The 26,842-nt window shown below is 43.1% G+C and overlaps 3 protein-coding genes and 1 non-coding gene across 4 annotated transcripts; 3 read left to right on the plus strand and 1 right to left on the minus strand.

The window, feature by feature from the left end:
* The first annotated feature begins 1,943 nt into the window (after positions 1-1,943).
* On the plus strand, positions 1,944-6,146 carry dlb (deltaB). The gene is made up of 7 exons (XM_026372145.1): positions 1,944-2,155; positions 2,243-2,482; positions 2,591-2,648; positions 2,739-2,996; positions 3,641-4,002; positions 4,186-4,402; positions 4,589-6,146. Exons 1-7 carry the CDS (start codon positions 2,105-2,107, stop codon positions 5,302-5,304), a joined length of 1,902 nt encoding a protein of 633 aa, XP_026227930.1. The 5' UTR covers positions 1,944-2,104; the 3' UTR covers positions 5,305-6,146.
* Positions 6,147-7,736: 1,590 nt separating this feature from the next.
* On the plus strand, positions 7,737-14,321 carry ppp1r14aa (protein phosphatase 1, regulatory (inhibitor) subunit 14Aa). The gene is made up of 4 exons (XM_026373347.1): positions 7,737-8,066; positions 10,506-10,586; positions 10,671-10,703; positions 13,048-14,321. The coding sequence occupies exons 1-4, from the start codon at positions 7,863-7,865 to the stop codon at positions 13,243-13,245; spliced, it is 516 nt and encodes a 171-aa protein (XP_026229132.1). The 5' UTR covers positions 7,737-7,862; the 3' UTR covers positions 13,246-14,321.
* trnat-agu lies at positions 9,792-9,865 on the minus strand. The gene has a single exon. It is a non-coding gene; the product is annotated as a tRNA-Thr (tRNA).
* A 2,005-nt stretch (positions 14,322-16,326) lies between the features above and the next one.
* exoc3l2a (exocyst complex component 3-like 2a) lies at positions 16,327-26,509 on the plus strand. The gene is made up of 13 exons (XM_026373133.1): positions 16,327-16,506; positions 18,500-19,057; positions 19,825-20,042; positions 20,528-21,278; positions 21,384-21,498; positions 21,578-21,688; positions 21,779-21,879; positions 22,019-22,129; positions 22,226-22,361; positions 22,567-22,689; positions 22,792-22,947; positions 24,622-24,743; positions 25,659-26,509. The coding sequence occupies exons 2-13, from the start codon at positions 18,522-18,524 to the stop codon at positions 25,972-25,974; spliced, it is 2,796 nt and encodes a 931-aa protein (XP_026228918.1). The 5' UTR covers positions 16,327-16,506; positions 18,500-18,521; the 3' UTR covers positions 25,975-26,509.
* The last annotated feature ends 333 nt before the right edge of the window (positions 26,510-26,842 follow it).

The raw sequence follows: 26,842 nt of genomic DNA on the forward strand, positions 1-26,842 counted from the left end.
CAAATAAGAGAAGAGAAGGTGTCTGCTATAGACAGGACCTGAATCAAACAATTTATCTTAAAAACAGACACCATAATTCATGTTCATATTCATTCTGAATGAGACATTACAGTGGTGGAAAGTGCATTAGACTCACTCTCCATCACAGCTAATACTATTATCACATGCTGTCTAATGGGGATGCTTTGCAGGAGTCGTGGTCGATTCTAAATCCACTTTATTGTGTTAAGGATCATCTGGAATTCCATGCATTTCCTTGGTTCCACTTCTCAAGCTGACTGATCAACAACCACCAGAGGTGCAGGGCAACTCAGAGACCTGACAGCACCTCAGTCATCTTTGCTGCATACTTCTCTGGCTTCATACAATTGTGTGTTTCCCCCCGCGTTTGTCCTTATTGCCGTGCAGGGAAGCGTGCCAGGAGACAGGGGGCCACTTCAGGCACGCGTCTCCATTCTCATTATAATATGAATAGGCACCCCCACCCGCCCCCACCCACCGATTACCACCACACACAAAACCCAACAAACATGCGTGTACAGTGTGAGATCAGTGGACATGTCTGCTCCTCATTCACCTGAGAAACTTTCAGTCTTTGACTTTATTCCACTTTGTTCAGATGCACTTCATCACTTAACTAATAGTTTCATCTGCATTTGATTCTTTCAACATCAAACGAAAGTAGTTAAACTCTCCTCCAGGAGACATTAAAGAGAATAACCGCTATTGTCAGTAATAATTAATCCATTGTGGAATCTTATGTAATATAAAGCTTGAAGTTATATTTGGACATGAGGTTTCAGATCAGCTCTGCGTTAATATGGTCCAGTGTGTTTACCCTCCATCACATCCCTGCAAGCGACAGGTGCAGATCCCGGCGGCCGAGCAGGCTCCATCCTAAATCAATAAGGGGATAGCGGTTTGTGAGGGTGTGTGTGTGTGTGTGTGTGTGTGTGTGTGTGGGGGGGGGGGGGGGGGGGGGGGCTGCGCCTCGTGGGGAACAATAGCCGGGTTTGGAGCCCCACACGGGCGACCATGTGCCGTTCATTACCATACAGCTGTTCGCGTGAGGTCCAGACAAAGGCAATATGATAGTCCAAACTCCACAGACCCCACTGCCCCCGAACAACACACACACACACACACACGCACACACAGGGTGTGTGTTACCCTAACCCCTGTTACTCCTCTCCGGGCTCCACAGCCCAACAGAAGATGCCTGAATCACCGCACAATGTGGTCTTGGGCAGCACTGCCCACTCTTTGTCCTCCGACACGCGTCTGTGTAATTATAATGTAGAGTGGAAAGAATCAGGGGTTATGTGCTATTCTTCTCTGCTTCCTTCTGATCTTTGTTTGGTGTGTAGACAACTCCAAAGTGAAAACACTCTCTGAAAAAAGATCTATGGGCCTGTACACAGTGTAAAAGTTTAATGTTCAATGAAATGCAGGAGACCCTGATTACCTGAAGACCTAGATCAGTGTTTGACTTATTTCTCAATTTCTCTTCTAAACTATAATAATTGACTAAATATTTGTGTTTTTACTGGAGTCAGTTTAAAAGAAAATCCCACACCGACCTCACGATGGTCACAATCTCGTGGATTAGATTGTTGTTACTCTAAAAAGCGTTTATATCATTCATATCCAGCACCTACATCAGTTTACACTTTCAATTATCATCGGATTCATGCTTAAATGTTCAATCTATTTCCCATGCGCCAGCTTCTTATACATATTCCTATTAAGAACTTGGTCCAGATGTAATGTGAGTTTTCCAATTCCCCAGGCAGACCGCCTGCGCCGCGCTGCACCCCCAAGATCTGCTCCGGCTCCACCTCTTGGCCTGTGACGCGCAGCGCTGAGAGTATAAAAAGCCCTGAGCGCATTTACGCACCAGAACCCGAACAAGTGGAGAGAGAATAACAGAGGAAGGGGAGAGGAAGAAGAAGGATTTTAAAAGCACACAGAAGGGTCGCATATTCCAGAGTGATGAAACGTTTGTGAGAGTTCCTCCACTTTTCCTTGTACCAGCTTTTGGGAATATTATTGCACGCGTTGAACGCGGACATCTACTTAGAAGCGGATAGAAAACTCAGAAGACATGGCACTGCTACACCTGAGATACCTACTGGCTTTGGCTTTAGTGCAGACAGTAAGTTGGCTTCCATCAGTGCTGGAATAACACACTCACACACCGTTCAAACACAGCTCTTCTAACATCATTTCTCTGTCCCCGCAGGTTTTGTCGTCTGGTGTGTTCGAGCTGAAGATTCATTCATTCCACACGGCGCAACGCATCTGCAGAAGACACAGGGACTGTCACATATTTTTTAGAATTTGTCTCAAACACCCGGAGGATGTGATCTCCGCAGAGCCACCTTGCACCTTTGGCACCGGGCAAACCAACGTCATCAGAGCCGATCACACGTCGATTTCTAGCAGCGCTCCCATCAAAGTGCCTTTCCACTTCAAGTGGCCTGTAAGTGGAGACCATAACAGTGTTTATTTAAAATCACCTGTCAAATAATTATAAAAACACAGTTCGTCTGCCTTTTAATGTATTGAGTGACGTTTTCTTCTGTTGTAGGGAACTTTCTCCCTGATCATTGAAGCCTGGAACGCAGAATCTCCGACTGAATACACCGGTAGGTTCTGCTGCACACTCACTATTGGTTCGACTGGCATTTCCATTTGACGCACAGGCGTTTGGTTAAAACCGTCCTTTCTCCCAACAGACAACCAAAACAACCTCGTGAGCCGTCTGGCGACCAGGAGGAGACTTGCCATTGGCGAGGACTGGTCCCAGGACGTGCACTTTGGCGAGCAGAGCGAGTTGCGCTACTCGTACCACGTGTTCTGCGACGACTTCTACTTTGGAGACGGATGCGCTGACTACTGCAGGCCGAGGGACGACACGCTGGGCCACTACACCTGCGACGAGGAGGGAAACCGCATCTGCCTGGAGGGCTGGAAAGGAAACTACTGCTCTGAGCGTGAGTAGATGTTAACACCTCAAAGTTGTGCACAGGGTTTCAAATGGGAGCTTTGAGCATCTTCAGTAAACTTTGAATAAACTGTTTTCATGCAGCGCCTTTCAAATGAAAGTGAACAAAATAAACAGATATAGCTGTAGAATTTGATTGAATAAGACACTTATGTCTAACACAAAATAGTTAGGGACACACACACACACACACACACACACACACACACACACACACACACACACACACACACACACAGACCAGTGCTGCTTATCCAAGTGTTGCCCTACAGAGTTCTGTTTTGCTTATTGCGAGACAGTCTGTGGTGCTCCATCTGCCTTTTGTTCCATGTTACAATGAGAGAAAGAACTGTGGCCCCTGTTACACACACCCATTCATTCATTTTCAAGGTGATCTGCGCGTGCTTGCGTGTGTGTGTGTGTGTTTGTGGAACAGGGAGGAGATAAAAGAAAGCGTTTCTCTCCAGCAGTGTGCCTACCAGCTGCTTGGCTTAATACTTAACTAACAGTGAAGTCTGGAGCAGGACTGGGGTCAGACAGGGGGCCCTTAATTGTGTGTGTGTGTGTGTGTGTGTGTGTTTGCAAAGGCGTGCCCATTGTAACCACACACCCTCCCCTCCCTCTCTCCTCCAGCCATCTGCTCAGCGGACTGCAGTGAGAAGCATGGCTACTGTGAGGCCCCAGGGGGCTGTACGTGCCGCATGGGCTGGCAGGGCCCCTCCTGCACTGAATGCGTCCGCTACCCAGGCTGCCTCCACGGGACATGTAGCCAGCCATGGCAGTGTAACTGTCAGGAGGGCTGGGGGGGCCTCTTCTGTGACCAGGATCTCAACTACTGCACCAACCACAAGCCGTGCGCCAACGGTGCGACCTGCACCAATACTGGCCAGGGCAGCTACACCTGCACCTGCAGGCCCGGCTACGGGGGCACCAACTGCGAGCTGGAAACCAACGAGTGTGACAGCAACCCCTGCAAGAATGGCGGCAGTTGCAACGTGAGTACACATCCCAACGTGCACTAATACTAGAACTCATTATAGACTGGTTGTTGTCGTATGCATATTAAATATTAAGAACTTCCAGCACATGTCATATGTCAGTTTACTAACTTCACCAACCCTGACAACAGCTTCTATATATTTCTTTAATGTGCTTTGTTTTTGTTCCACCCTCCACAGGACCTGGAGAACGACTACTCCTGCACCTGTCCCCAGGGATTCTACGGCAAAAACTGCGAGATTATCGCCATGACATGCGCAGACGGTCCCTGCTTCAACGGTGGGACATGTGTGGAGACGATGACGGGAGGCTACACCTGCCGCTGCCCTCCGAGCTACACGGGCTCCAACTGTGAGAAGAAGCTGGACCGCTGCAGCAACAGGCCCTGTCTGAACGGTGAGAGCGCAGGAGACGCCTGCCCTCTGGCGACATCTAGTGGCTGAAACAAGCCAAGTTACATATGTGTAACTGTCAATACCAACAGCATAGAGACAGTGTTAACTGTAATCCTATTAACATGCTGTTTAAATAAATGGTCACAGATCTTTTGGATGCTTAACTGAGTATTTCTCCCTTCTGCAGGTGGCGAGTGTCTGGATCTCGGCCAGAGCATCTTGTGCCGTTGTCAGGCAGGCTTCACTGGTGCCAACTGCCAGGTCAACATCGATGACTGTGCTTCAAGCCCCTGCCAGAATGCTGGAACCTGCCAAGATGGTGTGAATGATTACACCTGCTCCTGCACCCTGGGGTACACCGGCAAGAACTGCACTGTACGCTCAGATGCCTGTGGCGCCCGCCCATGCCAGAACGGCGGGACTTGCTTTACTCACTTCACCGGGCCAGTATGCCAGTGCCCCAAGGGCTTCATGGGTCCAAGTTGTGAATTTACACTTCAGCCCAATTTCAAGCCAGCTCTGCGCCAAACCTCTCAGTCCTCTTCCACTACTGTCACCATCTCCTGCATTCTGGCCGTTCTGGTGCTGGTACTGGTGGTGGGCATTATCTTTCTGAGGAGGAGGAAGAGGCTGCAAGGCAGGAAGCAGTTGAGCGACATCGCAGTTTATAATGACCTGGAGACAGTCAACAACCTAGGAGGAGGCGAGAGAGACGCCTTCCTCGGTCCTAACGGCTTGTTCAAGATCAGCAACAGCACAGCTCGCCTTAGCCTCTCACTCTGCCCAGAGACTAGGTCTGGGTACAGACAAAATCCTGTGGAGAGCAGCCTGGGCAGAGGCGAGCGGCAGGACTTTATGTGGAGGGACGAGGCCGGGCTGGGCTCTGGAGCAGGACTGAGATGAAACAGAACGAACACATGGACAAACAGGGGAAGACGCGTACTAGCACTTGTTGCTCCTCTCTCTTCATGCACAGCGAGGAGAAGAGAGTCATGAGTTGGAATCCGTTCAGCTTGTGCTGAAGATGAAATGCTGTAAAAAAAAATGTGAGGATAAGAAACAAATTAAAGTGCTCTGATGAAGATGATTTACAGAGATTATTGTAAAAGTGTATGGGGCAAAGCTCTTCCATGTAAAAGACCCAAAGAGACAAATAATCCGAACCACTTTTCATAGGACCTACAACACGAACCAAATACAGGAAGTCACAAAAGTCAGACCAGCTTTGGAAAACCTGCCCAAAACTATGTTTTATTGGGTTACTGTGTTTAATATGTTCACTTTGTTTATTTGTTTCTCATTTTTTAAAGACAGAATTTTCGTTTCGCTTTTCAATCTTCCTTTGACCATTATTTCCTTATTGTGCGTACCATCATTTTTATTCTTTATATTATTTATTTATTTGAAAACTTGGGTTTATGGCTCCACTTTGATTGTCACAGATGTATAGATTTATTTATATGATGCTGAATGAAGACTGACACTGTCTACCTGGATGTTTTGTGGGCTGCACAGGCTGGTGTGAAATATCTCAAAGATGTTCTGGGCAGGGATAGAAGGAAAATGTGCTTTATCACACAGAGTCAGCCATGACTGTAATTTATATATATTTAAAGTATAAAGTACTGATTACGTTGCTTTTTCATGTGCCATTTTGATTTCATGCCAAAGTTTGTTATTTTACACGTTTCCATTCATATTATTTAATTTCATGTTGTGAATGTAATGTGGAATAAAATATTTGTTTTGATGCCATTCTGGACTGGACGTTCTTTTACTGACAACCAGTATTCAGTTATTTAGAAGCTGTAAGATGTTGTCTCAGAGTGTGAGGAGGAACAGAACAGAACAGAACAGAGGAGCTGGGCTGTGGGCCTTGAGGACCAGGTTTAGGAATCCCTGCATTGGACATAGGCTGAAATAATATGAGACCAACATTTCAGCTTTCATTTCCAGGTGTTTACATCTGGATCTGATACACAACCTAGAAGATAGCTAAATCTTTGAACTTGAGAAGAAAATAGCTTCTTATTTGCATTATTAATAAGGATTTACAATAGCAATAATATATCATTAATACAAAAAGCATGAGGGTTTATTCAAAGAGGTCACACAACAATAAACAAAGAAGACTTAACTCTTTTTCATATCTCTTAATGTGATATAATGATGTCCAATGACAAGACTCCAAATGCTTTACCTTCCAGGCTGCATCAACAGTCAGGTGAGCTGCAGCAGTGCTGAGTGACATGCAGTATTTAAACATCTAAGTGACACGAGGAAAGTTTCTGATGAATCATATTTAATTCCTAAAACAAAGCTGGGGAAAAAAAAAAAACAACTCTCCGTGCAGGAATAATTGAGCAGAGAAAACGCTGCCATTGGGAGCAGATGTACCAGTGGGTTGAAAGCCTCTAATGAAACGCATTAAGTTGTTTATGTGATGCTTGTTGGCGTATGGAACAAACAGCGTAGGCAGTGATATCATCAACCTTACTGATGCAACTGATTAATCAGCTGCCACACCTCTTTAATTAGTGCTTTAAGAATATGCACATACAGTAATGTGCAAAAATCTTAGGCACCATTTGCTTTGTTCTTAAAGACGACGACCAGTATTTATTTCTCTTTTTTTTTTTTTCACAAAAAGTGGTAGTCAATAAATCTTCCTGTTACTTGGTCCACTTATGATTATGATTATTATTATTTACTTGCGTGCAAGTGAAAGTGGAGTACACACTGCTCTGAAAGTTACAGCCCCAACTTTGTGATGTTCTCTGCAGATGAGCAAATCAGGGCTCCAGAAACTCAAATGACAAAGAGACACAGATAAGAACTGGTGAAGTGCTGCAGGGCCACAAACACTGGCCCCTGCTAAAACATCTACAAATTGTTTACACAACACCATTAACACTGTGGCTTAAGGTCCTACTGGGGCCACTCCTTGGTCGCGGTATTGACTGCAACTAAGAAGTAATGAGATTATGGATTCATCTTGTTCTTATCTTCTTGTTTAATGAGTTAATCAATTGTCTGCTTTGTAAAGACTCTGATAATAGTGTCAGCAATGTGTCACATGGCATCAGCGCTTGTTTTCCAATCAGTACTTGAAGTGATGGGAAAAACTTTCAATCCTAAGAATTGAGAAGCTGTAAACATGCAATGTTTAGTGTTTTTAAAAGAAACAACTCTTCAATTATTAGGAAAATATAGAATAAATTCCTTTTTGTTTGTTTGTTCTTCCATAATGTGCGTGATGTGACCTCACACACACACACACGCACGCAGCCTAAACAGCTGTGCAGGATGTGTGTGTGTGTATATATACCCTGGAAATAAACACAGAGGAGCAGAGAGAGAGAGAGAGAAAGAAAACTTCCGTCATCACCGCCTCCCAGCGCCGCTCTCTGCTCCAGTGCAGGAGAAAGACGAGGAACCAGTTGGACCAGTCCACACTAGACATGGCAGCGCACCGGACCGGGACGACGCTGGAGCAGGGCGACGACGTCCACGCGTCGGATTTTGAACCGTTTCAGGAGTGCGGGGGTAACATCCCGAAGAGGCATGCCCGGGTTACCGTGAAGTACAACAGGAAGGCGCTGCAGAGGCGGCTGGACGTGGAGAAGTGGATCGACGAGGGATTGGATCGGCTCTACATGGGTCAGGTGGGTGACTAACAGGCAGGAGCTGCTCCTTCCAACTGGATCAACATGTCCAAGGAGTTCCAGAAAAGTCTTTTAATGCTTTAAATATACAGTTGAAGTCACATCTTAAAAATGACACTACAGCGCTGGGGATCAGCTCAGCTCCAGGCTCCTGATGATGTATGAGGTGTTTAATGGGAAACAGAGGTGGGGCAGCTGGGTTCTCCTTACAAGGCCTGGCCTCTGTCAGATAGGAGGTCTGCTGCTGATCTTAGAGGTCGGTATCTGTTCTTTCTGCCTTACATGGGTAGTGAGGAACTGAGGGAGCGAGAGAAATGATGAGGAAAAAGGAGGAGGAGATGGTCATGGTTGGATGAGTGGGGGGGGGGGGGGGGGAGTTGTTTGTCTCTGGAGGAGGCAAACACTGTGCATCTGGCTGACAGGCACAAGATTAGGATCGCTCAGGAGGAGACGTGGGGAGTTGAGTGTAGTTTTGGACGTAAAGTGTAGGATTGGGTTGTGAAGGCCAAGTATGTGGATCCGAAAGAGAAATAGGATCCAGATGATCACAATCATGAGGCAACTCTGAAGCATACAAAGTAAACAGGATTCTGCTTTGTTCTTGTAAAGTAGCCCAAGGCGACACCATGAACCACTCAGCCTGTTGCACATTGGTGACATTTTTTTCTCATGAAGATAAAGTCGGGAATGACGTATTTTTTCAATCAACCCTTAACTTGTGCATATGTGTGTGTGTGTGTGTGTGTGTGTGTGTGTGTGTGTGTGTGTGTGTGTGTGTGTGTGTGTGAAGAAACCCAGTTCAGTCCAGCATATAATAGAAGCAATAACTTCTTCTTCTAATGTCTTTGATAATAAAATAAGGTAATTCTGTGACTTCACTAAAAAGCTGACCTGAACATCTCACGTTTTTCTGCTGCCAGAATAATATATCATTTATTTTCTACAAGTCACTGGCTAATGATAATTTCTGGACCCAGTGGGGGTCAGGCTATTGAGATGAAGCTGGTAGGATGTGGAGTTCCAGTCCAGTATGTGCTGAGGGCCCTGCGGTGCAGTGGTGTGGATGGATGGGTGGCACTGTTCCTTCACTCAGCTTGAACAATGACTGTTTGTTCAAACAGAGCAGGCCACTGTTACAGTTTTACAGCAACACTGTTTTGTTCGTCCTCCATAGCCTCCGCAGCTCCGCCACCAATGGTTTACTGTACACAACGTGTGTGTGTGTAGGCCGAATCCCTAATCTTGAGCTGCTCTTTAAACTGAAAGTATGTGTCGAAGTCTCATTATCTCTTTAAAGCAAGTTCTACAGGCTGGTCATGGTACACGTGTTTCATATTTTCATTTTTTATTTTCATTTTCACAAGCATCTTAAGTTTCCCTGGAATTCATGATATGTTCAGCTGACCCGGGTTCTGAAAAAAGAAAGAAAAACTGACCTGGCTTCTCAAAAGTCGCATTAATCAATATTAGGATGTAATGGTTCTCCAAATTCACGGTTTCTGTTTTGTTTTGGTTTTTTGTTTCAAAACACAGATGAACTACACTCTGTACTGTCCCTGAACACCTCACAACACGGAACACGGATCACTCTTGACGTCCCTGGATGCATTGGGACTGACAGAGACAGACAGCTCATGTTTACAATAATAATACTTTATTGATCCCCTTGGGGAAATTGTGGTTGGACAGCTGCCAGACGGTACGTCAGCACTGCTGCCACCCCAAAGGCACTGCTGGGATTTGAACCCAGGATCTCCTGTTTACTAGACAGGCGCTTTAACCAACTAAGCCACAGCGCCTGCTGTGTTATGCTGTGCTACAGGGATGAGTCCTCTTACAACAAGAACTATCAGGTTTTAGTGATGTTAATATGCAGTGAGAGAGGGGAGATGCTTCCCACGAGGAGGGGTCATGGTTCAGGAAGTCAGATCTGTAAAAAGGGACTGTGGATGTATGTGTTGTGTTGCGGTTTCTGTCTGAATTTCAGAACCCCTAATCAGTATTTTGTGGTTATCCAGGATTACATTTAACGTGACTACATTAGAATAGAAAGATGTAGCTTTGCAGTCCTACACCACTGTCATGCAACATTAATGGCAGCTTAAAAATAAAAGGATCAACATTGATCCCGACACCTACAGTACCCACAATACAGTGGAGAAGCAGACTCGGGTCTCTTCTTTCTAGCTTAACATCAGCTGAAATAACGTCGCTTGGGGAACACAAGGCTTTAGAAAAGAAACTGGTCCATCTCATGTACTAATGCAGCTTTCACAATGATCCTGTTTCAGTTAGTACAACTCTGATATAGGGAAGCTCCGGAAGAAATGGTGCTGAACAGAGGGCAAGGTTCAAGAGGGTGAACCAGGTGATAACTGCTTGTTGAAAGTGTATCTGCTTGTATGAAGACTCATTAACTTCATCGTGTGTTTACTTTAGGAGGAGGACATGCCAGATGAGGTGAACATCGATGACTTGATTGATCTGCCTGATGATGAGGAGAGAGTCCACAAGTTACAGGTAAAATGGATGAATGAAAGCAGTTTTTTAAAAGAGATAATATCATCATACAACACCAGTAACAGCCTTGTTCTTCTTTGACAGGTGCTTCTTCAAAAGTGCAATAAGAAGACAGAGGTAAGTTTGGACTATAGCCTGTATAAGTTACACTTCCTGCTTTACCAGGTATATACAGTATATATATATATGTACTGTATACCTGCTGTATACCTGGGTGTATACCTGGTATCTATATGTACTGTATACCTGCTGTATACCTGGGTGTATACCTGGTATCTATGTGTACTGTATACCTGCTGTATACCTGGGTGTATACCTGGTATATATATGTACTGTATACCTGCTGTATACCTGGGTGTATACCTGGTATATATATACATATGTACTGTATACCTGCTGTATACCTGGGTGTATACCTGGTATATATATGTACCGTATACCTGCTGTATACCTGGGTGTATACCTGGTATATATATACATATGTACTGTATACCTGCTGTATACCTGGGTGTATACCTGGTTTCTATATGTACTGTATACCTGCTGTATACCTGGGTGTATACCTGGTATATATATGTACCGTATACCTGCTGTATACCTGGGTGTATACCTGGTATATATATGTACTGTATACCTGCTGTATACCTGGGTGTATACCTGGTATATATATGTACTGTATACTTGCTGTATACCTGGGTGTATACCTGGTATATATATGTACCGTATACCTGCTGTATACCTGGGTGTATACCTGGTATATATATGTACTGTATACCTGCTGTATACCTGGGTGTATACCTGGTATCTATATGTACTGTATACCTGCTGTATACCTGGGTGTATACCTGGTATCTATATGTACTGTATACCTGCTGTATACCTGGGTGTATACCTGGTATCTATATGTACTGTATACCTGCTGTATACCTGGGTGTATACCTGGTATATATATGTACTGTATACCTGCTGTATACCTGGGTGTATACCTGGTATCTATATGTACTGTATACCTGCTGTATACCTGGGTGTATACCTAGGTGCTATGGTCAAGTGTCAGCATTTAACATCTCACCCCACAGTCAGTCCATGCGTCTCAACAATGGCTTTCTGTGCACTCTTGTCCATTTTGTCGCTCAAACAATGAGTCTTTCTGGACTCAAACGTTGACCTCGCTGTGGCCTGTTCACAGAGAGCAGGGAGAGTCACTGAACTACAGCTGAAGACATGATCAGACAGTACAATAGCTTAGGCGTGAACATTCACGACTGAGACTACCATGAAATTTCTACTGCTCATTTTGAGTCTAGGAGAGAAGGAGAAGTGAAACCACACGGATCCAAAACCAGACACACGTTGCTTATTGTTGTCAGTATTGATTGATGATGATCACACTTATTTTTAGCTTTCTAGTAAATGATTATTCATCTTGAGCAACACTGTTTTGTTACGCAAAACGGTAGACTCAGGGAATTTCCTGCCTGGGGGCCACAAGGTCTTTCTCCTGGGAACCCACTGCTCTCCATTTCTTTTTACCATCTATGGACATGCGACAACTCAAAATTGTACAAAAATGGTTAAATCGTAAATTAGTTTGGCAGTTTTTCCTTCTATTGTTTATTTTTTTAATGTCTTAATATTGTTTGTTTTGGTGATTTAATGCAGTGAGGTCTGATTAATGGAGCTAAATGAGATTTAAAGTATCTCTCCCTGTCTGCCACTGCAGAAACAGCTGCTTCCAGTGCTTTTTTACTTTAACCTTAGAAAATGTCTTAGTCATGTCTTATTATATATTTTTAGTTTCAACAAGTCTTGTAAAAAGACCCCGAACAGCAATGTGTGAGTCTGTCTCGCAGTGATTTTACCCACACCCTGTCTCTTACTATGAGTGTCACAGTTTCCCGTCAAGACAGAAATCTTTTTCAACAGCGCACAGAGACAGTTCACACTGTATTTGGACACTTTCTGTGATTTGTGCTTCAGCAGACCAAACACAAACATAGTAACACTCTTACTATTGCTGTAAATCTACTGAAGCACAGAGCCAGAAGAGGAAAAATAAATGACCAACTGTTCAGATACTAATGGTCTGGATTATATCTAGTGCAGTTTTGTTTGTTTTTAAGGGCTAAATAATTCCCTAAAACAACTGGACAAGAGTAAATTAGGTCATTTGGAGGGACTATTTCCAGCTGCGAATCACTCCACATTAGGTCTCTAGTGAGTGGTTCGGGCAACACGATGGAACATTTGTTTTTGGTTTGGTCTCGACATGAGATTTGTTGATGTCACCACACCTCTCCTCCTGTATGTACTAGATGTTGAGTTCAATTTAACGAGCTTTTGGGAATGATGAAATGCATTGAAAACATACATTGTGGATAGATAAAAACATGTTTTAACATCGGGCTTTTGGAACTCGACTCAATGTAACGTCCTCTCTGGGTGTGCTGGTCCTCCGCAGAGCTTCATCATAGAGCTGGTGGGAAAGCTGCAAGGACTTCACAAGCAGGAGGAGCTGCAGAGCGAAGGCATCGAGCATCCGGTCATCTCTCACAGCCACTACCGCCATGAGCCCTACCACTTCAGCAACGCACAGCACCAACAGCACCAACAGCACCACCCCTTCCACCACACTCAAGGCCAAAACCAGGCCCTCTGACAACCCCCTACACGTGTAGACACAGAAAAATAGGCAAACATAATCTAATGATATGAGTAGGTAGATGGAAAACGACAAGGAATATAAATGTTGACTTGCTTTCTTGCTATTGTTGGGTTTTGACCTCTAACTATGAAGCAACATTTTTGCAAGTGGGCCCCTGTTGAACACACAGATGCAGGCAGGTATCACAGTGATCACATGACTCCCAACAGAGACAAGTCATAGAAAGCTTTGACAGTGCTTCGCCATACTAAGGTGCCTCTACTAAAAGAAATATTTCAAACATACATAACATAATGCAGCTTTGGAAACAACATGATAAATAAAGTTTAAAGGTGGTGTTTAGCCAATTTTTTTTAGCTTTGGACGAACCTGCTCGAGGTTTTTATGCTAAGCTGCCTTCAACCTAATATTAAAGAAAGCAAATGAGGATGTTTTCCAAACTTTTCAAACTGTTCCTTTAGTCATTTATTAAAAAAACAGTTACACACTATGATGTATCTACAGAATATGGAGATGAAATAGGAAAATGAAAAACATTTTGAACTTGAACCACTGACAGTATTCCCAACAGATCAGGATGCATTTATCTGCTTTTTACTCTGGACTGGAAACATTTGCCACTTGGATGCAACAGTTTGTGGCACTAACTGATGAAGTATCTGATTAGATTATCCTAGATGAAGGATAAAATAAATAGAATATACACTCTGCACTGTTTGATGAGTTTAACATTTAATGTAACTGTGACACCTTCCACTGAACACATGAACGTTATTGCTGCACCTATGTTACTGTTAGATAACAGTAATAATATTAATAATAATAGATGCACATGTATTTAGCATATGTCATGAATATTATTTATTGTCATGATGACAAGAAGTAGAGGCTGATCCAACACAGGAGTATTCTGGAACACTGGAAGTGATCCTATTGCCCTGCTTACACAATACAGGTTTTTAATATTTCATCCATGCCTTGCTGTTTTTCAGTTGTCCTGTTAATACAGTTTCTTTTACATATGTCACTAAATCATGAGGAAATTGCCAATAAAACGTTCTTTTACTATACAGGATGTACTGTGTCATTTAGCACCCTCTCTTCACACTCGGGTTAGTTCTGCTCTATTCTGTTAGACTTCTTTTGATAAGGAAAGGTTATGTTCTTTTGTTCCACTACAGTAAATAGTGGAACAAAAGATGCATTATCACTTACAAACACACTGTCCATGTCTGTGCAGGCAGGTAGATAAGACACAAAGCAGTACATGCAGCCACATGGCACGCAATGCATTCATCTATTGTATGTGGAAGAAATCCGGCCATCTGTCCAACCCTGGTCGCAGGGATGCTGGAGCTGATCCCAGCTGTCACCAGGGGAAAGGCGGGGTTCACCCTGGACAGATCGCCAGTTCATCGCCTGACATACAGAGACCATTCACACTCACATTCACACCTACAGGCAGCTTAGAGTCACCTGTTAATGTCACTGCATGTCTTTGGAATTGTGGGAGGAAAAGGAAACCCATGTAGACACAGGGAGAACATCAAACTCCACATAAACATATACAGATATTGACAGTAACTGTGATATAAATATAATAATATACATACGATAATATCTAAGTAATTCAAAGTCAACACCTCCAGCATAGTTGATGATAATCCTGATTGTCAAGAGCCATGAAACAGAAAAACAAAGAAGACTGAGTTTACATATCTGTTCATCAGATTGCCTTTTTATTATCCATGAAGTGTAATTAGTCTTTTTAAACACTTTTGTACAGTTATGGACAGACTCTCTCTCCACAGACTCTCTCTCCACAGATTCGCTCATATTTTAAGTCTAATGATTCTAATAATTTTTTATCAAAAAAGAGACAAACACACAATAAACAAACTGGTAACATTTTCTTTTTCCATTTCTATACATATTATTTAAAGCAAATTAATTTGGACATGATAATGATGTAATGAGAATCAAATGTTGTGACCTTCCTGGTTCAAACCCATGACCTAATTGTGAGATGGAAGTGCTAATTACACCATCACAAATACATTTATATTTGTATGTTATTAAACATAACTAAATACATCTACTAGACTGTAAAAACCACTTCACATGAAAGAACTCCTCCTCAACGGCCTCACCTCTCTGCAGCTTTTAAATCTTTTTGAAGTTAAAACCTGAACATTTCAAACCATTTCTGCATGACACTTATTCTTGAGCCAAAAATTGTGTCCTTGTTATTATTGGACACATTTAGGTCCAAAAATATTGATGTTCTAACTGATTAATTGGCCCTGCGTGAGCCCTCAGGTGTGCTACAGGAAACACCATCTGCTGTCCTACCTCTGCTGTCCACTGTGTGGCAGGAGGGCGCCACAGTGTGCACAGGAGGGTTGGAGAATTGTTAAGGATGGACAGTCTCACCTTGTTAATATGTTGCCTCGCTTGGTTATTTTTGAAGTTGCACAATACAGCCCTGAGTCACACACACAGACACACACACACACACCTCGTATATCCTTCGACTGTTTTATCTTACTGCTCTGTTGTTTGTGGGACATTAAAATGTCACGGCTAGAGTGACCTTAGAGGAACAATATTGCAGCACAAAAGTGCTGATTGTCATTTCAGTTCAGATCTGTCCACTTAAAGTCTTCCGCTGAGGAAAAATACACACCGCTTATGATGCATGAATGGAATTTGGACTCAAGGCCACTGACATTGAATCATGATAGTTAGTTATCTACATCTCACAGAAGTCAGGGCATGATACACAAACACACACACACACATACACAGAGAAGCACACAGGAGCAGGCGAACACAGTGTGTGAAGCTGATAAAAACATTAAACACAACACAGGGATGCTGTGTCCAACTCCATCTTCCTTCACTGTACGGTTAATGCAATTAGTGCAATTAGAAGAGTCCCTGGGGTGCGGGTGTGAGGGACACAGAGACAGAAGGCGTGGGTGGGGGGAGTGAGGGTCAGCGGTATGGGGGTGGGGTTGGGGGGGACAGGACGGGCCTTTCCTCAGGAAAACATATCACCCTCCACCACAATAGAGTAAGTCAGGAAACCACAGGCAGCCGCATTGCTCTCTTGAGTCGTCGAGTACCTTCAGACACACTCTCACACTCATCATTCACAAACACGCATGCACACACTTCACTGCCTGGCAGCCCGCACAGCCAGCACACTCCAGGATGACATTATACTAAAACACTGCAAGGCCGTCTCATCAGGTAAGTCTCACAGACAGTGTTGGAGTTTGGATTCTGAGGTATTTGTCTTTCATTTTGACTGAGTGGAGTAACTTTGTCTTTTCTCGCAGGTTTACTGTGGTTTATCAGAGAGAGCTGTGTCTTACATTTAACTGATTGATTGATTGATTGATTGATTGAAACTGGTGCCCATTCATTGCTGGTGTTCTAAACAGGTTTGAAGCAGCTACTGTCACTATTTTGTGAAACCTGTTGCATGTTCAGTGATGGATTCTGTCATTGAAGAAGTCACTCAGACTCTACTGTTTTCATCTTGTTATACAGAGCAAACTAACATTTGAGAAGTTTTCTGACTTCAGTTCATTATGCCTGACCTCAATGAGATGCTGATAAAGAGTTGTGAATGATTTGTCCAGTCTAGGAGAGTTTCCTCTTCTAACTGCCATGTTAAACCTGAACATCAATGATTTTTAGTCTTCCAGAAGAATTTAGTATATTTTATTTGTCACTGACATTTTGCAGTCTCCACACATAGTGACTACATGCCATTAAGACATTAATTGTCCTCATGATTACAGTATAGAAGTTTGTTTGTGTCCAACAATTGTTATTTTGAATTTTGGTTACACAAGGAAACACAGCTGGACAATGACAGGTGGATGTAGATGAGGCAAAAATATAATATTAGGGTGGCGTATGTAAATATCTCCTGAGTCTTTAACATGTACTAAACCAAAATTGAAGCAATATTAAATCACAGGGTCACACTGCTCAAGTCTTTATCAAAAAATAATCATATGCCAATGAGTAGACTGAAACACCTTTAGATCATTGTAAATGCATCTCCTCTCTATACTGGGTGGGAAAGATTTATTCATATTAAGATTTCAGTGTCAGATGTGAAAATCCACAAAATGCAATCTAGGGTATAATTAAAGCAAACATGGCACATGATTAGTCTGTATTAGCGAGATTAACCACAATGCAAGCGTCTTTTTTTACTATGAAATGTCTTTTGTTGTTTGCAAACAGTGTTTTTTAGCTGAGCTCATCAAGGATTGCAGTATCTCTTATATTACTATCAGTATGGACAGAAAAAAATGGTGTTGTTTTTGAAAATATGGGAAAGCGGAGAATGTCTTGGGATAGAAAAATGGGAACATAAATAACTGGACAGGTTTAAGTGTAGAACATAGGTCTAGCTTCTAATATAAAAAATCTAAATCTGCTGCCACCTGAAAGAAGTCTGGTTTTTATAACGCGAATAAACCATATTTTGGCACCTTAGTGATTAGTTAATTTCACCTTTTTGTTTGTTCATTTGTTAACATTTAGTTTACCAGGTTCTTCTAATACTCTAAACATCTCTAAACATAAAATAAAAATCTCTGGCTCGATCTGCAAGAACACCACAAAATCCCTGAGTTGAGGTCAGTAAGTGAATGATGTGATTAAAAAAATATGATTAATTTAAGAGAAAAATGAGAAAAATTAACACATTTCCCTCAGTAAACCTGATTATTCTGCCTACATGTTACAGTGCAGTGATTCATTTAACTATAATATTCAAAGAGACTGAGTCAGGAAACTGTCTAAAAAGTCTCTTCACAGTTTACAGAACCCTCCCGCTACTCAAGTGTTGGTCATTCTCAACAAGCTGCAGGTCAGCCTTTCCTGGCCCGCTTGACTCATTCTGAGTAGCGCAATATTTACAGTATATCACGTGAAGGGCAGCATATCCGAATTCAGCAGTAATAGTAATAGTCTTTTAAAATGTTTTCTTTTTTTTTTGCTTCATGGAACGTTAGCATGTCTTTTCTGTTGGGATTTTGTAAGATTTCTTGGTTATTCATTTGTCAATGTTGATGAATTTGAAGGTTGATGAATTTGAAATGAAATGTTAAAAAGTAATTCATTCTGAAATGGATATAATAATAATTAGGAGATCATAAATCTGACCTTATTGATTAAATCTAACACTTTGTCTTTTTTCTTTCTCTCTTTTTCTTTACAGTGTTTCTTAGATAGTTGTAACCATGCCCATTCTTAAGAAGCTCCCAGGAAGGTCCAAGAGCTGCCACGAGTTCCCCAGAGTGAACGGTGAACTGATCCTGCCCCGGCTGGATTTGGACCTCAGGGAACTGAATGATCTCAATGATCTGAAGGAACTGAACGACCTGAAGGATTTGAACAAGAACCTGAACCCCTTTGAGGATGTGGACCTGGATGATGATGAGGGGAACAAAGGTGGCATGGGCCTCATCATGGCGGAGGTCCAGCTTAAGTCTTCCCGTGATGGAGAAGAGGAGGAAAACGAGGTGAACGCAGAGAGGCACGGGGCAGGGAACCCTAAAGGAAAACCCCTCAGAGGGACACTGGAGCGGATCTGTGGCGTGTCACCCCTCAAAACCCTTGGAAAACTGGGGAAGGGGCTACGCATATCGGGGCGCAATGTATGGGGGAACAACAACTCCCCCCATTACAGTCCTGGAGACTCAAATACACTCCCTGCAGCGACGGACAAAAGGAGAGGACTACGCAGAAGCTCAGAGGGAATTATGACCCTGCTCCGGTGAGAAGGGGTGGGGAAGGAAGAAGAGTTCAAAAACATGAAGTTTTATAACTTTAATCAAGGCACTGTACAGTGTACTGTATACTGTGTAGACCCAAAGACCCAAACGTTTTAAATCAAAAAATTTTAAAATGTTGTTAAATAGTAGAAGTAGAAATACTAAAGGTGAGAAGAGAGTGTTTTCTTCTCCACTGATACTCACAAAATCACAAATGACATCCCATACGTTCAGTGTAGCTTTAACAGAAACTGTACAAATCAGAGAGTCAATGTCTTTTTTGAACAGCTGAGTTCTGTAAGTGAGACAAATTAGTCCCAAAGCAGAGGGTGAACATGGAAACTACCTCTCCTTTGCTGCTCAGCAATAGAAGGGCATATAGTTTGCTTTTTCCTTTTTCCTGAGGAGTTATGTAATATGCTATAGCAACCTAATGTTCTTCGGAATCTCCTTTGTTTTCCAGTGGCATGTTGTGTACATGCTGTGCTTACTGAATGGAACTATTTTCAACAGAGGCAGTCATACTCAGCGGCAGCGCAGTTTAGCAGATGTGTGAAGAATATGTGACATTCCAGCTATGATGTACAGTACAATACAAACCACGAGTCTCCTAAATGTTCAAGATTCAGAAAGCTTTATCAATCCCTGGGGGAAGTTCCCATTCCTATTCATACATTCCCAGATTTGCACATGTATATAATCTCCTTATTGAAACACCTTGACACAGCACTTATTCATCTTCTTTGTTGCTGTGTTGGATGTTGTGCAGTTTTACAGGTCGTCGTAAGGAGGAACGCAGAGAAAGCCTGCCCTGTGGGGACCTGAGTGCAGACAGCGAGGCGGAGGATTCCAGGCGGCCCTCCTTCCTCAGGATGGTCAGTCTGGGCAAGCTGAAGAGGGAGTCAATGTCAGACAAGGCCTCCCAGGAGGCTGAGGAGGAAGCAGTGGAGGAGGAACCCGTGGTTAAAACCAGAGAGCCCCTCTCAGGTAATAAACAAGGAAACATCAGGTGTAAAATCATCTAGATCACAAAATGGTGTTTACAGGTCAATTGCCCTTGAAGAATCTAATGTAATTCCCTTACATTAGAGAACATGGTCATCCTTGTCAAGTTTCAGCAGAACTTCCTCTCAGTCCTAGACAACACTCACATGAAGTTTAGAGGTCCCAAGATCCCTGAGTCACTGGGTTCAATCACCACCAGACTGTGAAATCAGGAAATGACTGCACTTCCTCCTGCCCTAGGTTCCTCTGGATAGATGTTCAACCAAGCTACTGTTCACAGACAGTCCACAGGGAACCTCACTAGTGTGCAGAATGAGCAACAAATAACCCAATTTGTCAGTCAGGCACACGCACACTACTACTTAATAACCATGAGAAGGTTTATACACTCTTATTTTATATGCTTATTTTGGTCAAATGTTCATTTTGTGAATCAAAACCTCCTTTACTCTTCTTGTTCTCCACAGTACTGGAGATCCTACAGTTGGTTAACCACAGGGACCTTCTCCTGGCTGACACACACATTCAGGAGTTGGAGCGAGAGTGTGAGCTTCTGTCTCTGCTGCCACCACCAACTCCTCCCACCCTTACTCCTACCCTGTGTCCAAGCACCCCTCCGAGCTTTATCCCCTTATCGTCCTCATCCATGGATGAGTCCCTTAGCTCCAACGCAACACTGGACTCTAGCCGGCGGAAGGCCAAGGATGTGGAGCTTCTCTATGAGGCCCTGCAGAAAGAGATGTGGGATGTAGTGAGAGAGTCGCTGCGCCAGCCAAGTGCTGGTCCCAACCTTGGGCTGGTGGTGCTGGTGATCCAGCAGGAGGAGCATGCTGATGCTGCCTGGGCTCTGAGACAGGAGACCAAGCTAGAGAGAGATCTCCCCCAGGTCCAACCCAGCCAACGTCCCCGGAGACTAAAGATGAAGTGGAGGCACGCTGTAGCAGAGGCCGCAGACTGGAGTCTGCCACACCAGGTGGACACTCAGGCAGGCCAGCTGGCCTCATACCTGGAGCGCCTGAGGGGTCGAATGGTGGATGACCTGGATGCAGCACGAAGGAATGCTGTATCTATTTACCCAGAGGAGTTTGCTGCCTTCCAAGTGTATGTGGAAAGTTACCATAGAGCTGTGGCTAAACGTCTTCGAACTATCACCAGTGGTCCACTGCAGATTACTGACGTCTACTCACTGCTGGACTGGTTTTACAACATCTACAACAGGTAGAGTACCTTTTCAGAGGATCAGCCTGGTTGCTCACATGCAGCAAATATATATATATAAAAATATTACTGCTTTCATAATGATGAATCATACATTTCCACCAGGGATGTCCTTGGAACCATTGGCACAACCACACCAATCAATTATGCTCCCCTGGAACCCATTTTGCTTCAGCACACAGTGGACAGGCTGGAACAGGACTGCATCAGTATAGTCAGGGTAAGACTTTCATTTCTCCAGATCTGCTCATTGAAACTCTGGGTAGCAGAAGAATTTCAATTCTTTTTGTGATTTTCAGGAGAAGGTGACAACAGAGCTGTTTCAGGTTCTGGATGAAGAGGAGAGGCGATGGGCTCAGAGTCTGCATATTGAAGAGTATCAGTCGCACCTAGCACGCTCTGTCATCCAGGTGAGAAATTTTGGAAACTGACTTTTAAGTAATTTTTGTGGTTTTGTAAAGATACAATTATCTTATTGCTCATTTGTCTCACAATTCTAGAGGCTAAAGGTGGATTTGGATAGGTCCACATCTGTGAACCACTTTCTAGGGGCAAGAGTGGCTCGCTGCAGTCTAAATGGATTAGCTGACTTTCTCTACAAGTGAGTATGTTGTCAGGAGAAGAGAAAGTCAAAGAGAAACGTTCTGCAAGCTCCACTGTTTCACATAACAGGAAAAGTTTATTATTTTATACATTGTGTTAGTATTGAAAATGTTCTCATTAAACCTTAATGTGTTCAGTTTCCAGAGGAAGATAGAGATATTTCATGACAGCCAGGCAGAATTTGGAGATAGAGGGGATGGATATGTCTCCAGGACCATAGCTCTGGTCAATTGCTGCCCTCCTCTCAGGTACACAAGTAATAATGGCAACAATATTGTTCACTGAATAAAGAGTAGAAGTAATTTGCTCAAAGAGCTGCTTCATGTCTCCTGTATATTCTCTAGATCCTTTGTAGAGCGCTGCAGGCAGTGCGACCCACAGGGCAGTGAGGATTCGGCACTGAGAGCCAACTCCTCCCTGGACAGGATCATCAACCAGTCAGTGAGGGTGCTGACTGACCGACTGTTTGAGCACATCAGGGTGAGTAAGGCAGTGTCAAGTTTAATCCACACTCACCTTCCTTCTCCAGAAGTAACCTGTATTTTAATGACATAGACTTAACGTTTTTGTCTCCAGTATAAGTACAGCTGCTACATACATAAATGTACTTCAGTAAAAAAAAAAGTACATTAAAGTCACTGTGATGGAGCAGAAATATAAAGTTATGTTATGTCTGTTGTTCCAGCCTTTCTTTGACAAACTGATAAAAAGGAAATGGCTGAACAACACAGAGGCCTTTGAGGACATTGAAGCCAGCATTAAGCAGCACTTCAAGAAGTTCAGAAGGATGGACTCCCCACCATATCAGGTAATAAACAGTGGGGTTTTTGACATGTTTAAGTAAACTATACAGTGTTTGCCTAACAGTCACAACTAATCATGAGTGAATAATGTTATGAATGGCTGCCAGGCACTGGTGGGGGAGGTGCACCGCCGGGTCCTGGTGGAGTACGTCCGAGCCATCATGCGGGGACGGGTCATCTGCACATCCTCCAAGATGAGGAAGAGGATGGCTTTCCGCCTGCAAGATGAGGCCAAGCAGCTGAAGGGACTCTTTAAAGACCTGGTGAGTCTGGTTAGATATCTAGAAATGAAACAGGCAATGTCTTGAAAATGGAAACCCTTAGACTCGACTTAACTTCATAATCTGGGAGCTTGATAAAGACTGAATTGAACAGAACGCACATGGTGTATATTCAGAAGAAGGACAACAAAGTCCAAAGCATCCAAACAGAACTAATATGAACTTTTCAAGGGGTTCAAAATGCTTATTGTTCAAATCATGAAGCAGAGCAGGCGGTGGGAATGCCGAGCCTGATGGCTGTGGATGGTGCGTAACTCTCGAACTTCCTAGGTCAGGAATAATTTTGACAGTGTTGATACAGCGCGCTCTGAGAAATGGCTGCCGTCAGTGAGATGGAGATGGATGAACCGAGCTTACGTTAGCACTTGCCACGGGCGGGAAGAGGGTGTAAAGCAACTCGGCCTGACAGTGTGGCATTTGCCCCTTTCTGTGTGCAAGTTCAAACAAGTGTCCATCACCTCAGCTGACAACAGGAAGCCGCTGTGCTCAGAAGGAACTTCCTGTTCCTGTCAGCTGGCCGGCTTTGATGTGGCTCTGGGATGTCCTTGATGGCCTTTTTTACCAAGCAGTGAGATAAAGTGTCTGTGGAAAGTGAGAGCCTAGGGTGGAGGGGGTGGCTGGGTCGTTTTAATGGCTATTTTTAGTGAGTACCAAGCCAAAGAATTCTGCTTTCTTTTTCCTGAGTGTTTGAAGGAAAAAACAGGACCTAGAAAAACAGAGGTGGAGTTTTGTTATTCACTGAGTAAATCACCTTAATGTTTGGCCTCTGGCCTGTACTGTTTCTAATCTATGTTTCCTCTGAATGTCAGAAATGCTAGTCATTCTTCATCTTAAAAACATATGTTTAACTGAAAGGAAAAGCTACTTCAATAAGCAGTGATAAGAAAGACATGCAGCAAAAGACATTCACAATCTGTTCTCAAAAAAGTTGATGTGCTGTGTAACTTGTAAAGAAACACATAATAATATAGTGATATGCAAACAACGAAAAACCCATATCAGATTGAAAATTGTACAACATATCACATGTTGGGAATGTAAATAGTTTCATACATGATTCAAAAAATCTGGGACAGTTTATCACTGTGTTGCATTACCTCTTCTTTTATCAAAACTACTTTACCACTGAAACATGCTGTTGCTTCTGTGATATGTGGTTTGACATAGTGTTTGTTGAAGAAAGCAAAACCCTGATAATGCGAAAGTTTTATGGAGGGAAGCATACAGTATGCTTCTACAAACCCTGGTTCAATCAATGGTGCTTTTACATATGTGCAAGTTATCCATACCATGTGCACCAATACACTTTCATACCTTCACAGATGCTATTATCTTATGGTCTCTCTCCTCTTATAGCTCAAAAGGAATTTAAAATCTGAATTATCTAGATGTTGAATCATCTGGTTGTATTCACTGTTTGCAGTGTTTTGGGGTCTTGTTAAAATTTATAATCTCTTCTCTGCACTGTTGTGACACAGTGATGAACCTTGTTCACTCTGAGTGGTTTTCAGAAGTGTTCCTGAACCCAAAACCATATTTTTTATAGTGCAGTGATTTGATACAGACCCGTTTTTAGTGACAATACATACTCATTTAATAAACCTCTTAAGATGATTATTAAGATGTAGTTTTCTTCTTTGTCTTCTCTTACTTCAGGAATCAAGTTCATCCTGGTTGGACAGCGTCATCTGCCACCTAGCTGAAATCATTCTCCTGGAGGACACTCCCTCCATCCAGATGGAGGTTGCTGTCCTGGTGAAAGAGTTTCCAGATATACGGTGAGAGTTTTAACAAGTTAACAGTGTTGGAATGTTTCTATTGCAACCAGGATGCATCTATAAAAATACTTACATCTTCACTGTACCCCCAAAGGTCTTATATTTTTTTATGCTTACTGCTACACATACAAGTGCTGTTTTTGGCACTTAATCAAGGCAGGAAAAAATGTAAGACTATGTATGGGTTTTTTTTTGTCACAATGGATCAAAACAAGGAAAAGGAGCGCGAAAACACATCTACATTAACTTTGCTATTTTTGGAGAGGAGCGCGGGTCTGTTTTGAGAATGGATGAGGCCTCAGGGGGAAGGCCCAACAGCTCAGCCTGTTTGCGCTCAGATTAAGACTCAGGTGACCGTTGGCAACCTACGGCCGCATGTGACGCATAATCCTCCGCGGAGCAGACAGGAAGCGGCTGCCGAATACTTCCTGTTCCTGTCACCCTGCAGGAGACAGACTGGTGCCACACTTGGAATGAAAGAGAGCGAGGTGTGGAAGAGGAGAGCAAAACATAGTAGTTCAGACCTGGAGACATGCTAACTCACTGCTTGACTCACCCCCTTTGTTTGTTTCATGGCATTCCCTGCTGGTATTTTAGGAAATCAAAGGCTGCTGACCTTCTCTGAGCTGTCTGGGTGCTTGATTTAACACCGGCAGAGTCCATTCATGCAACGACTGTGCCTACACGTGGGCATGCATGTCAATAAATAAAGTAGTAATAATTTTTTTATTGGCTTACAGCTAATCAAGGAAGTGGCAACAAACCTTGTGTTGTTTCTCAGAAACAGCTATGACTCAGAGAGATGTGACAAAAAATCAGGGCAACCTTAGATGACACCAAACAATCCCAAATTCCATTACCACCCATCTACCTCCTTTCCTCTCATCCTCCTCCATATATCCTTCCTCTTCACAGGAAAAAGCACGTCTCCACCCTGCTCAACATACGTGGGATGATGCGGCAGGCGGAGCGCCAGGAGATTCTCAACATCGTCAAAGACTTTGAGTGCACCAGTGCCCTCATGTGCCGGGACCACGCCCTTTTTGCTGACATCCCCATCACCTCGGAGGTGCACTGCATCAGCCTGGGTCTCCTCCGTCTCGCCATGACTGTTTCCAACTGGTTCTCAGAGCACCGCCCGAGGAGGAACCACAGGACAAGTGGCAGGAACACAGCACCTCAACCTGCAGAGAATATGGAGGACATTAATAAACATCACAGAGAAGACTAGCTGTTGGTGTTTGTGTTAGGAGAGCAGTCACAGAAATGCTGTGATGTGATGTACACGCACCTTGACCAAAAACTGATTGTACCAATATATCGTTACCAGCCATTTAAAGAAACTTGACTCCAGGTACTGCTCGTACTGTACACACTCACTGACTTACTGACATTTCTCCATGTCCACATGTGCATTATGGAAATGTGAAACATAGTAGCTTGTTATGACTTTTTATTTTAGTTCATTTTCATCTACACAAATACAGAATTAAACAAGTGGTATAAAATATCCTCCAAATGTAACTTAACTTAGCCTTTTATTGTTTCACACCACTGCAAGAACAACTGCTACCAGGTGCAATGGAATATGATGTAGGATGTTTGCCTTTTAACATGTATTTACTCAACCATATACAGTATACCCATTCTCTGGTATGTAGTGCATATGTATGGAATATGTAAATGTGTTGAACTCTTACTGTGAATGTAATGGATCTGTTGCTGGAAACGTAATAAAAACCCATTGACTGGGAAGATTAAACAGATTCAGCAGCTCGGTTGTTGTAGGTATAAATGTAATCTTTGTCTGAACCCTGTCACAATTAGTGTGTGTCTACCCTTAAAATGAATATGCTATTGTTCAATGGTCTTTTTCTGCCCACCGTACTTCTAACTTTAGGTGATGTGAACTCTGAACATGGGTGTGTCAGACACTAAATCTAGAGCTATGTTAAACAATACATACCATCAAGCACATGGGCCTGAGGGTCTGACGCAGAACAGATGCTTCAAGTACATATACACACATACTTTACGCTTCTGTTGTTTATATAAAAAAGTGAGGCAGCTTTGTTTGGCAAACTGAGATCTTGAATAAT

The sequence above is a fragment of the Anabas testudineus genome, chromosome 14 (assembly GCF_900324465.2).
Source record: "Anabas testudineus chromosome 14, fAnaTes1.2, whole genome shotgun sequence".
NCBI classification, from domain to species: domain Eukaryota; kingdom Metazoa; phylum Chordata; class Actinopteri; order Anabantiformes; family Anabantidae; genus Anabas; species Anabas testudineus.